Here is a 15,198-nt window from a genome sequence, read left to right as displayed (position 1 = left end):
AGTTTCATGCCGCGGTTTTTTAAATGAAGTTTTGGAATTCAACAGTAGATATTAATTTCGGCTTTTGAAAATATCAAAAATAATCAAAACTGACTGATTTTGAAGAATTTCTTCACTAGAAATGGAGCTACATGAATATAACACACATGTGTAAGTTGGATATATAAGTTAACCACTGGTAGAATTAAATCCCAGTCCACTAGCTAATATTAATACAATTTAAATTAGAGGTATTGTGAGCACAGGCTCGTATTTATATATATACTGGACAAATTTCATCTCATGATGTTCACCCTGAGGAATTTTATCAGTTTTTTTAAAAAACTCAACAAAGCTGACAACAATCACAATAATTTTCATAAAAGTATAATAGATAAATTTCATGTCTTGAAAGAAAAACTACATCATAACCATTTCCTTGAACTAGATATTACTATCACTGAAATAAGAAGTGCCCTTAAATCCCTGAAAAATGGAAAGAGTTCTTCCATGGATATGATTTCAAATGAAATGTTAAAATGTGGGGGATCTGTAATGCTGAAACCTCTTGAAAAATTATTTAACTTTATACTTAATTCTGGGGTATTCCCAAAAAGTTGGAATGAGAGCTATTTAGAATTACTGTATAAGTCGGGTAATAGGCTTGATCCTAACAACTACCGAGGTATATCAATTACTTCAAATCTAGGAAAACTTTTCAACAGAATAATCCATACTAGGCTACTTGAATTTGTAAACTCTACATCACTGATAAGTGAAAATCAAATTCGTTTCAAGGAAAACTGTAGAACATCAGACCATTTGTTCTCAATAAAAACAATAATTGATCACTACAAAAACAAAAAGGTCTATGCTGCTTTTATTGATCTTAGAAAGGCATTTGACACTGTATGGAGATTAGGTTTATTCTATAAACTTCTTGAATGTAATATTTCCCAAAAAATGTTCAATATTTTATTTTCCATGTATAGTAATACAATGAGTAGAATCAAATTTTCTGATGGATTAAGTGATGTATTCAATTCTGAATGTGGTGTCAAACAAGGGGATGTCTTAAGCCCCACACTTTTTAATGTTTTTATTGATGGTATTGTCCATGACTTAAAAAATGGAAAATGTGATCCTGTGCAAGTAAACAATATTCATGTAAATTGCCTGTTACATGCTGATGATATTGTAATCTTCTCAGAAAGCAAAAGCGGTTTACAAACCAGTCTTGATATTCTCAGTAACTATTGCTCAAACTGGAAACTTCAAGTTAATGTAGATAAATCTAAAGTAATGATATTTAACTCAAATGGCAAGCCTCAAGGAAATGAATTTAGTTTTAATGGTAATGCAATACAAATTGTACCAAGATACTGTTATTTAGGTATTATGATGAAATGTAATAGGAAGTTTAATTTAGCAACAGCTGTGCTTATTGAAAAGGCTAGAAAAGCATGTTTTAAAATGAAAAGAATTATTGGATTTGATAACCCATGTAAACTTTTAGAAAAACTCTTTGATGCTATTGCACTTCCAGTTCTTCTCTATTGTAGTGAAATATGGGGAGTGGATCTCTCATCCAAAGATATTTCAAATATTGAAAATTTTCACTTAAAATTTATTAAAGACATCCTTGGAGTGCACTGCAAAACATCAATGCTGGTTGTTTAGCGGAACTTAAAAGACTACCACTTTGGTCCAAAATTTCCCTCTCTAGTATCAAATATTGGAATCACCTGAAAACTTCTGATTCTTTGGCCTTTAAACTTTACCAATCCACAAGTAACTGTAATTCTTGGACTAAGAAATTATTTTCTATTCTAGATAATCTTGGATTCTCAAACATTACAAAATATACAGGATCCATCCAACACCTTTTACCAAACATTAAACAAAGAATCATTGATCAGTGCACTCAGGAGCAAACGTCAAAAATCTTTGGTTCAGAAAAACTTGATTTCTTCAAGAAAGTATACTCAGGAAAAAGAAGTCCTTATGTTGATTTACTCAAAAAAAGATCTGAGAGATCCTCTCTTAGTAGAATTAGACTAAGCGCACATAAACTTGCAATAGAAAGTGGCCGGTAGATATATTTCCACATCAAGAAATGAAAGATATTGTAATGTTTGTAATACTGGTGTGATTAAGGATGAAATGCATTTTCTTTTTCAATGTAATTCTTACTCTAAGCTAAGAAACACATTCTTTAGTAACATTTATAACATAACAAAGAAAAATAATAATTTTAGCAATGAGAAATATATGTTACAATTATATGTAAACAGTAATATACAAAAAGTCTTGAAAGTTACTGTTAAATTTATCAGAGACTGTTTTGAACTTAGAAGTCAATTACTTGACAATTTTTGAAAAATATGTAAACATTTAATGATGTTCAGTGGGCCTTTGCCAATTATTGTAATTGTGTTTGTGCCAATAAAGTATTTGTATTTGTATATAAAATACAGATTAAAAGTGTTACATTAAAAGTTTAAATCTTATAAGTTTAAACCTCAAGTTAAAACTTATCTCTAGATAAGTTTTTAATTTTCTTTTTAGTTTAAAACTTTATATATAAACTTTTAATGTAACAAAAGTAGTTTATTTCAGGCCAAGAATTTTATTTCGTGGCAATAATTGCATGAATTAGTAAAAAAATATCATACCATGTTCTTCACCAGCAACCGTAATAAGCACACTTAACTCCTTAACTCGAAATATTGTTTGTGCACCATAAGATTTACGGACCGAAAAGTCTGTGAGTCGAATTGTATTTTGTGTCACTTGAGTAGTTATGAAACTTTTTCGTTTTTCTTTTAAAAAACTCTGTAACATAAAAACCACACTCGGTGTTCTGATATGAAAACATTCATCAATATGCATAACCAAGTACCTGTAAATAACCTATAAATTTAAGAAAAGTGGAAAACTTGTTATCCACGTAAATAGTACGACCATTATTGACCAATCAGAAAGCTAACCGGATATGGAAATGATATTTCAAATGCGCGCCATTTTTCGCACAATTTGCTGAGAATGTTGACATGATGTTCTGGTTAAAAGTATCTGATGCTTAGAATATAGCAAAATTGGTAATTGAAAAAATGGGTATTATTGAAATATTTGAATCTCGCGTACCATGCTTATCAGATATTTTAGATCTACAGAGAACCTGTCAAAAACAGGAGCTGAAGTTTTCTCCAGACACCAATCGATATTTGCTGTATCTCACACTGAAGAAAGTGGGGCCATTTGTTGCACAAAAGCTTGTCAGTAAATGTAAGTTTTCTTTAAACACACACTTTCATTTGCATAAGGAAACAAACATGATAAGGAAGAGTTATATTCCTGCATGCTGATTTTATTATGAGTTATGACATTGACACGTGCAATCAAAAACCATTTGGTTTGGTCAAATTGATGTGTGACGGTGTTAGTCCGATACATCTGTTTACAGTGTGAGTGTCGGTAAGACAGGTTAAAAATAAAATATATATAATAAAATTATTCACTGGGCTAGTCATAAATATCTGACATTTTCCAGGCTTCATGACTTGATATATTTAGGTGCCGTAAAATCGTCTGAACTAGTAACATAATCAATTATTAAAATGGGGAATTTTGCCGTCTCCAACAGGAATTGATTTTCAATACTTGCGATGCGCATTTAAATGTTTGTATGTTTGTTCGCCCTAAAACGCATTATCCCTTGATGCCGTTAGATCTTTTTCTCATTCGCCCAGAATCTGTTCACTTTAAAACGTGTTCCCTCATAATATGTTAGTCGGTTAATTTTCACAAGTTCCTTTGATTTTAAAGAATTTTATGAATTTTTGTTTAAATCAAAATTTATTATTCTTTAACGTTAAAGAAATTTTTTGAAAAACTAAAGTAATTGATGTGATTTCCATTAATTTTAATTCATAAGTAATGTTCAGCAGTGTTAAAAAAATTAAAAATAAAAGATTCCTAAAAAAGTAACCTTGTCGGAGGTTGCATGGCCTGCGAACATTATTAGAAGCCCAATTTCAACTTCCTTAATTATTTTCTAAAATATATGCTAATATGAACTTGAAAAAACTAACAAAGAAAGTGTTCCCTTACAGTAATTACTAAATTGGCAGCAATTAAACCAATTAAGTCTTTAATTACTATTAAAATCAGAAATAAAGTCATTAAGTACTAATGGAAAGAACATTTAATTATTATATACTGTAAACATATTACATTTGGCTGTGTATTCTATTTAGATCCTTTCGCTGAAAGCATCTCCTGCTTTGTCATGTACATCGATACATGTCTTTTTTACATATATTCAATGACGTTTAAAGCACACTCAGGAAGCGCTAATTCAAATCTTCAGTAAGTTGTTAAAAAATCAATTTACAATCAAATATTGTACACGTAAAACAAAGTTCATTAATAGTGTTCTAATACTGTAAACCAACTTTTATTCGGGTGCGAGAAATTTTTGTGAAGTTCGTGAGAGCCTTGTCATCGCGAATATTTCTCCCTGCAAGGCAGTCCTTAAAGTCTCTGTGTCTATTAAAACCATATCAAACAAGGCTAGATCACGAAAATTAATTGCCACGAAGTAGTTTAACCCTAGTAAATTGCGAATTAAAGTCATTGCGAATAAAAGTTGGTTTACAGTAAATAAAATTTTAAAAAAAGAAAGAAATGGCTTAAAATCCAAAGATAATGTTGACATAAAATATTTACGATAGGGCGATTGGGATATATGACAAATGGAACACATGGCGAATAAGAATCATGGGGAACGGACTCATGCAAAAAAGTAGATGTTCGAATATGTTTAGTGCCATTAAAGACTTTCAGGCTTTTGATTCTTTTTCAACATATAGTATATGTATGCAATACATATGAGTGATAGTTTTCTTGAATTGCTATGTATGTCTTTATTCAGTGGTAGAAAAAGGAGAAATAAAATGGGATGATGATGATAACTGGGAAGTGGAGAGAATCCTGGATCATGTGGAAGAAGAGGTAAGGTTGAAGTTTATTTCACCACTGACGAGTTGACTTAAAATATGAAATGATGATCAGTCATATTTCTCTGCTTCTCCTATCTCGAAACTTGGTTTTATTTTGTTTACTTTGTTTTTCCTTAATGTCATTAGCACAGAGCAGTAGAGCTGCAGCCTCATCAGAAACATTTAAATTTGAAAATATTTATGATTATTTCATAAATCGCAACTGTTTTGATATGTTTCATAGCGTGTGTGGCACAGTGGTTAGAGCGTCTGCTCTAGAGTCGCAAAGTAAGGAGTCGATCCTTACATTGCAGGTTGGAATCTCACTATGGGATGTGGAGACCGCTCTTTTGAATGAGACCGTATATATCGGGGTCCCGTGTCACAGTAGGTGCTAGCACGAAAAAGATCCCTCAATGCTCAGTGTTTCCCTAAGAACTGGCTACTGGCCAAATTGACCGCTTCAATTGACAAAAGTGCTGCTTTGAAGTAAAAATTTGTTGTAAGGTCCACTAGGGCTGGGACGATATATCGAGATATCAATATATCGTGATATATGTGAGGATGATACACATATCGATACATTTGAAAAAATATCAAAATATCGCCCCAAAAAATCTGACTTCTGTTTTTCTTTGTTTATTTAACATTTGGGGTTTAGTATATAAAAAATAAATAAGTTAATTATAAATATAGATATGAAGTAAATCATAATGAACACCACTTGAGTAAAATATTTTTGTTTTACAACATATAAACAACTTTTCTGAATAAATTATTCTCATTTGCAAAGAAATAATTTGTTTATTTCAATGCCAAAAAAAGATTTTACGAGCAATTAAATATATCGTGATACATATCGTATCGTGGCTCAAGTATCGTGATATGTATCGATATAGAAAAAGTTGTATCGTCCCAGCCCTAAGGTCCACAGAGATTTTGTTCATAAACCTCAGCCCCTAGCCTACTGCAAATGATCTCTTACCCTTTATTTTGAAATAAATGAAAACAATGCTGCTCAATGGCCCAGAGAGCCGAGTATAGGACAAAATTTGTAGCTCTCCACCAGCAAGTGGTGGCGTCTCCATATGAGTGAAAAATTCTCAAGAGGGATGTTAAACAACATGCAATCAATCAATCAGTCTTTTTTTTATTACTGTAGATCACTTAATTTTCGAGATAGTCATTGACTCTTTATTAGCGAAACAAAATTTTCACGAGTTGTGGTCATTGCTTTATATACTCTTAAGGAATTCTATTATATGCGAGAATGAAATTTTCGTGAGCATACCGCCTCGCGTAATTGCGCAAAAATAAAGTTCTCGCGAATAAAAAGTGATTTACAGTATTATTATTATTATATAAAAGTCTTGTTGATTCATTGAAAACTGTTTTCTTCCTGCAGGGCAAAGATTTCTACCTCATAAAATGGAAAGGTTGGAGCAATGCATATAATTCCTGGGAACCCAAAGACAATTTGTCATGTGAAGACTTACTGGTGGAGTTTAAAGAATTCCAGGCCAAAGGAAGAAAACGTAGAATCGTGGATTCAGAGGACGATCTTGCACCCAATCCTAAGCGTAACCGAGTAGATGAAATCTTCCACAAGCTAGCACCGGTCAGGGACACTTTGTCCCCAATAGGGCTCATGTCATTATCTAGTCCCACCAAGAAAGGAAAGAGGCCAGTATACAGAGGAATAAATGGGAATTATGGAGAGTCTAGATTTATACCACGCAGAGCAGCGGCGCCAGGAATGAAGCAGCTGAATCCAAGGTCCAAATTCTACAAACAGAAGAGAATCGAGGTTCAGAGAGCCTTGAAAGACTGGGAAAGACATTTGAATGGAATCAATACGGACCCTGCCGGGATCGTAGTAGAAAATCTAGTAGACCTAGAGGGGCCCCCCGAAAACTTTGTGTATATAAACGACTACCGTTCAGGCGAGGGGATCACTATTCCTGATGACCCAATTGTAGGGTGTGAATGTGAGGACTGTCATAGCAGTCAAAAAACATGCTGCCCCTCACAATGTGGTTCAATGTTTGCATATTATAAGAAGAAAAGACTACGAGTCATGCGAGGGACGCCTATATATGAATGTAATAAGAGATGTAAATGTGGATCGGAATGTCCAAACAGAGTGGTACAGAAAGGAAGGAAGTTCAAAGTGTGCCTGTTCCGTACAGCCAATGGCAGAGGTTGGGGCGTCAAGACACTGCAGAAAATAAAGGAGGGGTCCTTTGTCATAGAATATGTCGGAGAAGTAAGATTTTAAAGTCATCTTGGATGGTTTTCAACAAGTTTTCATTGTAAAATTTTATTGTCAATAAATGTTTAGAATTTAATTAGATGAAACAAATTTTCATCTAAGAGTTTTCAGATGTGAACATTATATGTTAATATTAAAATGTAATGTTATAGCATATGACAAAATTTTTGATCAACTTATTAATTCCTTCAGAAGTGTTAAAGATCCAAGTTCGCATAAAAGCATCACTGCTGTTAGATGTGACCAGATACTGTTCGATGAGCCATTGAAAAGTCTCGTGTATTTTTCAGGTAATCACTGACAAGGAAGCTGAGCGCCGAGGTAAGCAGTATGATGCTGTGGGTAGGACCTACCTCTTTGATCTGGATTACAACCCAGGAGATTGTCCCTTCACTGTGGATGCTGGCTACTATGGCAATGTCTCTCATTTCATCAATCATTCAGTAGGTCTTTTTGTATGTTGGGTCTGATCTGATCTTTCTGGTTGACTGATTAGTTTAAATTTAAAGGCAAATCCATTCCCAAATATGTACATTTCCTTTTATTTGACTTAAACATTCCTTACAAATTATAAATTTGTTCATTTTCTCTTGAACTACCAGGGATGAGCATGATTATCTCCACTGTTACGTCATAGTACCATACTTGATGTCAAAACTTAAATGCAAACTGTTTAGTTTGCTTTAAAAATGACAGTTCAATGGCATGATTTGTGGTAACTCATTAGTAGTGTTGTTACGATAGTCGGTGACTATCGAAAAATTGTCGTTTAAAGGCCCAAATCGGCGACAATCGATTGTAAATATTATCATCGATAGATCGCTATATTTTTCAAGCCGTATTTTTCAAGCTGAGCAGGTTTAACTTTATATTCACCAAAGGGCCGTCACTCTAATCGGCGGTAAACAAAATGGCGAATGTGCATGGTGAAGAGGTTGACGCCGAATTATATCCATATCCTGGTGCAACACGATGTAAAGTTTCGAGTTTTTTTGGCTTTCAGAAAAAGGGCGATGGGCCTCCATGCAAAAATAATTTACAGATGGACACGGTTATTTGTAAATTGTCTAAAAAGTCGTATGCCAATAAAGATAAGTTGAAGTTCACATGTCATGGAATTCTACTCGTGCTGTCAAAATTTTAACGAACATTCAAATTCATAGGTTTAGTTTTAATTTGTTTAGGAAATACAACGAATCTCCAATTTCATATCGAAAAACATCATCACCAGCATGAAAATGGACAAGCCTACCACAAAACATCCAGTAGTCTGGTCCCGATTTTTAAAAAGAAGGCTAGAAATAACTTCTAACGGCAAATAATTATTATTTGGTCCAGCATAGTTTTTTAACCTAAATCGAGTATGCTGAATCCGAAAAAATATGCTGGCCTTCATGAAAATGGTGTTAAAGAGATCAAAATGGCGGACATCCAATTTTTCTAATTTTCTCTCAATATCGTTAAAAAAAGGAAAAATAATGTGTGAATATTTTACTGAGTGTAATACAAGTATAAAAATGATAATAGAATGTAGGGCTGGGCAAAAATATCGATATTTCGGTATATTGCAATACAATGACAAAAAATATCGTATTGCAATACGTTTTTGTAATATCGATATATTGGCAAAATGCTTAGACTAAGGAATTTTATCATTAAATATAAAAATAAATGTTTGACAGGTTGTTATTAAGTCAAACAGTAAAACAGATGCTGTTTTATGGGTGTATTTCAAAGCAGAAATCTAATAAAATCAACAATATTTTTTTCTTTTTGCTTACTGATTATAGTTATGTACATTTTGCATGTAAATTAATGTTGATATTATAAGAAAATGACATTTTTATAATGTTTAAAATATTACAATACATATCGCAATACAGTTAAAAATATCGCAATATAGCGCAATACGAAATCTTTGGCCAATACCCAGCCCTAATAGAATGCTAACATTATTAGTTTAACTCAGAAAATTTAGTCGTTTTTTACACTTGATTCGAATTTTCTCTGATTTATTTGTCTATTGTTTCTTTATTCTTCTTTGTTCAGGATTTTACATTTGCAAACATCCATACTCTACATCTCGCTAATCTACAATTGAATGATGGTGCAGCTGCAAGTTAAAAGTCAAAATGGCGATTCAAAATGGCGGATATTCATTAGGGCTGTCACGGGTACCCGAAATGACCCGGAACCGCGGAACAATTAATTCGGGTCGGGTACGGTTCCGTTTTTCCGGAATTCGGTTCGGTTCCGATTTGTATAATAGAGTAGATTTTACTATAAAAAATGGCGTCAAAAACGAGGGATTTGTCAGTACATTGTCATTAAAAGGCAGGGTTTAAGATTGGTGTCGGCCATTTGCCAATAAAATTTCAAAATGGCAGGAAAAAAAATAAATTTACCTGCCATGTTGGCCTATAAGTTTGACATTGAACAGACAGAATGGCCGATTACCTTCTGTATGTAAAGGCCAGTCGTATAATTTTTCCTCCATTCAGATCCGATTGTTTTTCTCTACTTTCTGCAACTGCCGATTCAATCAGCCAATGACATTTGGGTATAAATAGATCTTGACAAAATACTCTATAATTTTATTTCCAAACCCAACTGCAAGGAGCATAAAAGTAGTGATGAATGTTTAAAACATCGAAGGAATCCATGCCATGTTGTTATTTTTACCGCCATGATTGAATATGGGGTTGGACTAATAGCAGGAAACGGACAATGTTGCAAGGTTTTACTAACTAAGGGAAAAAAAATTAGTCTAGGTGATCTTTAAACGTAATAATACATTGAATATCATCAGAGATACAAGTTTAATTTTTGGATTTGTATTTTTAAAAATTGTAATCCCAAGAAATAAATAGATATACATGTAATGACAATTCCCATTCTGTTTCAATATATTAATTTTGTTTAAAAGAAACAAAATAATATTTCCACCTTATTAAAAGAAAAATTAATATACATATTTGTATATTTTATGTAATTAAATGACTATTTTGTAAAAGTCTTACAGAAATCTGAGTTAATTTAACTTTTTTTATTGGCCTATAATTTTAGGAAGTTTAGGACAGAATAGCCTATAACTTTTCTGGTAAATATGCCAGATGTCCTGTAGTTACTTATTTCAATCTGAAACCCTGAAAGGTGATTTAAATAATTTGGTACAATTGTTGTCTAGTCAGGAGGCTACTTTAAACTAGTTATAATGCTGCAATTTCTAAAATTAAATGAAAATATTCTTTTTATTGTTGGAAATAATACAAATCATGAGCTTTTCTTCCATTACCTACCCGACCCGAGAAACCCGAAACCGAACCTAAAAAAATCAGAACCGACCCGACCCGAAAAATTTTGGAACCGTGACAGCCCTAAATTATTCATCTTTTTCTTCAAATTATTTATTAATCGTTTTCATTGGAGAAAGGATTTGTGAATATCTTATTGAGCGAAGTACAAGTATGTAAAATTCCAATAGAACACTAATATGATCACTTTAAATCGGAAAATTTAGTCGTTTAAATTTAAAATGTGTTATTTAGCTCAAAATGGCAATTCAAATGATGTTTTATACACTCGATTTCGTAAAATACCCAAACTGCTTAATTCTGATTTGTTTTGCAGAAAATAAATTACAGGTTTTTCTTTATTCATGAAATAATGTTCAAACATATAATGAAAGTTGAAGGATATTTTTATTAATGACTTAGGATTTTTATAACACGGATTTTTGTTTAATTACTTCTATTATTAAGATAAATTTTTGACGACAATTCCGAAAACGTTTTACCTATTACCCGTCTTATCATGCTTCTTGATATGAATAGTTAATAATATCATACATTGTACAATCATTGCTGTTTTGAGGACAATATGAAAATTTAACTACCACAAGAGCAGTATTCCCCGAGCATCAAGGCGAGTGAACATTGTAGTTCGAGGGTTGCTAAATCATATCAGTTGTTGGAAATTTATTCTTGATCTAATTTTAGTCCAGTGAAGCAAAAAAAATGTTTATGTTCATGTGGAAGGTCTAGTACTACATAACTTCGTATGATTTTTAAAATAATTGACCACGACCACTAGTAATTGTTACATCATATAAATCTGAATATATTATAATATCCAAACATAAACATATTTATTAAGAATTATCAGTATAATATACGTAAAACATAAATTTTCTTGATTGTCCAGCTCTGAGTCTTTGTCCCTACATTTGCATTTTGTTATTCTCAGTCAAAAATTCAACTGCATTCTCAAATATTTCCTGTTGTGATCGGTCCTCCTCCACCAATTTTGTATTGAACAGTGTATATAAATTCAAAAATTTTGAAATTTACAAAATCTGAAAGAAGAAAATGTGTTCAGTCCCTCCTCGATTCTTGATACAACCTTACACTATCCTAACAAAGAAGTGGATCAAGTTGCCTTGTAAAGTTCTTGGAGTGTTCAAGAAAATTTTGTTGTCAAGAGAAGTGTTCATTAGATCGAAGTCAAGAATGGCTTGGGCCTTTTGGTACGAAAGCTTGTAAGTGATAGAAATCACGAGGAATCTGCAGGCTTACTTAAATTGCATAATTATACAACTTTTCTCACCAAAATATGCACAAATGTGATTCCAGATAATAACGTTTGAGAATTTTCTTGCTAATAGAATGACCTTTCTACCCTAAAAGACAACAAATCTATGCGCGGTTACGAAATAAAGAGCTACATGTCTTGAATATCAGAGATTTTTTTTATACCCCCCCCCCCCCCAGCTTGAAAAGCGGGAGGTTATAGAGTAATCGGTATGTCCGTCTGTCCGTCTTTTACTCTTTGGGTTGCCCATCTCTTATCCGCAACTCCTCTCATACCACTGAATGAAATTTGATAAATTTTCACAGAATCTTTATTACATATTGCCATTGTGCACCTCCTATTTTACTTTTTGATCCAACACATATTTTGGGTTTCACATAGCAAAACATGGACACTGTCATTATTATATTCATATGGGAGACGGTGGTATCATTTAGTGAGCTAATTGCTCACAGTACCAGAAAAAAAATAGACTTTTAACATTTGAACATAAATTTGTTGTTCCTTTAGTGTTGATTGATTGATTGATTGAATATTGTTTAACGTTGAGTAGGCAATTTGTCTGCCATGTTTCGGCGGACCATTAGTATAAATCGGTTTCTGAAAGTTTTTGGTTTCTCTGGAGGCCCCCAGTGAGCTTACTCTTTTTCGAACTCCAGAGAAAAGATCTTTTACGTGCCAAGAGGGTTGTCACCCTTGACACGGGGCACCATTTTACCTGAGTGTTGAAAATACCAAAATTCCGAAGACAGACTGAAACACATAGCAAATAAAGCTGGAATAGAATATGTAAGGGGATAATACTAAGTTCATATAAGTGCTAAAAAGCTAGAACAAAGTATTCGATGAAATCGGACAAGAATTTCTTCAGTTATATTTGATGGTGTGATGAGGGATGTTGAGGTAGAAATGCGAGTTGATAAAGACAGGATTCAGGAATAATTTTAGGTGGACGGGGGCTCAAAGGCTTTGGAACACGGTCAAGTACGAGGAGGAAAATTTGGAAACTCTTATTAAGTCGAGTTTGTTTTAACTATTTCCAGAAAGAAATGAATCTTTTCTAGTATTTTTTGGTTGTTCATATTTAATGGAATAATCAATATACTATATATGTAAAAAACAAACTAATTTATTTCTGCAAAAAGATTCATAATTAAGCAGTTTGAGTATTTTACGAAATCGAGTGTAAAAACGTCATTTGAATTGCCATTTTGAGCTAAATAACACATTTTAAATTTAAACGACTAAATTTTCCGATAAAAAGAGATCATATTAGTGTTCTATTGGAATTTTACATAGTTGTACTTCGCTCAATAAGATATTCACAAATCCTTTCTCCTATGTAAACGATATTAAGAAATAATTTGAAAAAAAGGAATGTCCGCCATTTTGAATTGCCATTTTGACTTTTAACTTGCAGCTGCACCATCATTCAATTGTAGATTTAGTGAGATGTAGAGGAATAAATACAAATTTGCAGTGTATGGATGTTTGCATATGTAAAATCCTGAACAAAAGAAGAATAAAAAAACAATAGACAAATAAATCAGAGAAAATTCGAATGAAGTGTAAAAACGACTAAATTTCTGAGTTAAACTAATAATGTTAGCACATATTATCATTTTTATACTTGTATTACAGTCAGTAAGATATTCACACATTATTTTTCCTTTTTAAACGATATTGAGAGAAAATAAGAAAAATTTTGAATCACCATTTTGACCTCTTTAACACCATTTTCAAGAAGGCCAGCATATTTTTTCGGATTTAGCATACTCGAATTAGGTTTAAACACTATGCTGGACCAAATAATAATTATTTGCCGTTAGAAGTATTTTTTTCTATAAATCGGACCAGACTACAGTTAAAACAATGGTACAACCTACACTGGCTAATAACTAAACAAGGAAAACAGATAGAAAGTTCTATCGTTAAAATGATAAATGTCCTACAGTTTCCCGAGACGCAATTAGATTATTCTAACTAGGAAAACTCAGCTCAGAAAAAATTAAAACCCTCAATAATCTTACCCTAAAATTCATTGTTGGAAAGGCGCTTCCTATAAGTACTACGGAGTTATGTATGCAAGTCAGAAAATGTGTATTCAATAAATGAATGAATCAGTTTATTGAGTTTAACATTGTTTTTATTTATGACTATTTAAAATACTTCTCAGGATGAATAAATTTAACCCTTTTTGATAGTTCAAATTATCGATTATATAATCGATTGTGTTCTTCCGATTCAATTTGATAATCGATAGTAAAATTTGTCCAATTTTACAACACTACTCATTAGAAAATAATGTATTTATAAGAAATGAATTTAATTTTTGAAGATTCATGAGGTACATGAACTACCACACTTCACACCGGCATATTTATCATGAATGCCGACTTGAAGCATTGTAGTTCATGTCCTCATGATTTATGAATCTTCAAAAATGAAATTCATTTTTTAAGTAAATGTGACTATGTGGACCAAAATTGTATTCATAAGTTTTGCTTCTAGGGTTGCTCACTACTAGAGTATGAGTGTAGGACTTTGCTTAACTATAAGACACTTGTTGAGAGCTCATATTCTCTGATAACCTTTGTTTTTATATATCTGCAGTGTGACCCAAACTTGGAAGTGTTTGCTGTGTGGATAAATACTCTAGACCCCCGCCTACCTCGCATTGCTTTGTTCTCCAAGAGGGACATAGAAAAAGGAGAAGAACTTACATTTGATTACATGATGACTGGTGAGTTATAATCAAGGGTTCTGTTTGATTAAAATTTTATGCTGAATTAGGAACTTCAACCACTTATCAGATCAGTGAAATTTGATTTACTTTTAAATAGGGATGGCAATCGAATACAAAATTGCCAATTGGTTAACTTAGTGATGGAACGATTGTCGCCGACAATCGATTGTCGGTCGTTAGAAGCTCTTCGATGCTACTAATCGATTATAAAATAAATGTCGCCGACATCGCTAACAAAAAATTAAATTGTCATACTTTAATTTTATTACCAAATCCAAGTGCAAAGAGCATAAAAGTAGTGATAAATGTTGAAAACATGGAAGGATTCCGTGTCTTGTTGATACTTTTACCGCCATGATTAAATATGGGGTTAGACTAAAACCAAAAAACGGTGATATTGCAAGGTTTTACTATACAAAGGAAAACATAATTAGTCTAGTCAATCTTTAAACGTAATTGTAATCAGAAATACAAGTCTTACTTCTGGATAACTACTTTTAAAACTTGCAATTTTAACTAATTAAAACTAAATTTAAGAAATAAATACATGTATTAAATAAAAGTTGGGACTAATATCGGTAAAATACCCATTGCATGTACTTTATAAA

General features: G+C 32.5%; 1 protein-coding gene and 1 pseudogene across 1 annotated transcript; both read left to right on the top strand.

Moving 5' to 3' along the window:
* The first annotated feature begins 792 nt into the window (after positions 1-792).
* LOC134280205 (uncharacterized) lies at positions 793-2,443 on the top strand (annotated as a pseudogene).
* A 580-nt stretch (positions 2,444-3,023) lies between these two features.
* Positions 3,024-14,587, top strand: LOC134280207 (histone-lysine N-methyltransferase SUV39H2-like; the record flags this gene model as incomplete). The annotated part of the gene is made up of 5 exons (XM_062762626.1): positions 3,024-3,267; positions 4,916-4,995; positions 6,388-7,248; positions 7,545-7,697; positions 14,458-14,587. Coding segments are annotated over exons 1-5 (1,399 nt in total), but the record flags the coding sequence as incomplete, so codon positions are not given.
* Between the last annotated feature and the right edge of the window lie 611 nt (positions 14,588-15,198).

Source organism: Saccostrea cucullata, unplaced genomic scaffold (assembly GCF_032062105.1).
Source record: "Saccostrea cucullata isolate Sc308-1 unplaced genomic scaffold, CSIRO_AGI_Scuc_v1 ctg5644, whole genome shotgun sequence".
NCBI lineage: Eukaryota > Metazoa > Mollusca > Bivalvia > Ostreida > Ostreidae > Saccostrea > Saccostrea cuccullata.
Note: the sequence above shows the minus strand (reverse complement) of the source record. Positions and strands in the feature narration are given on the sequence as shown.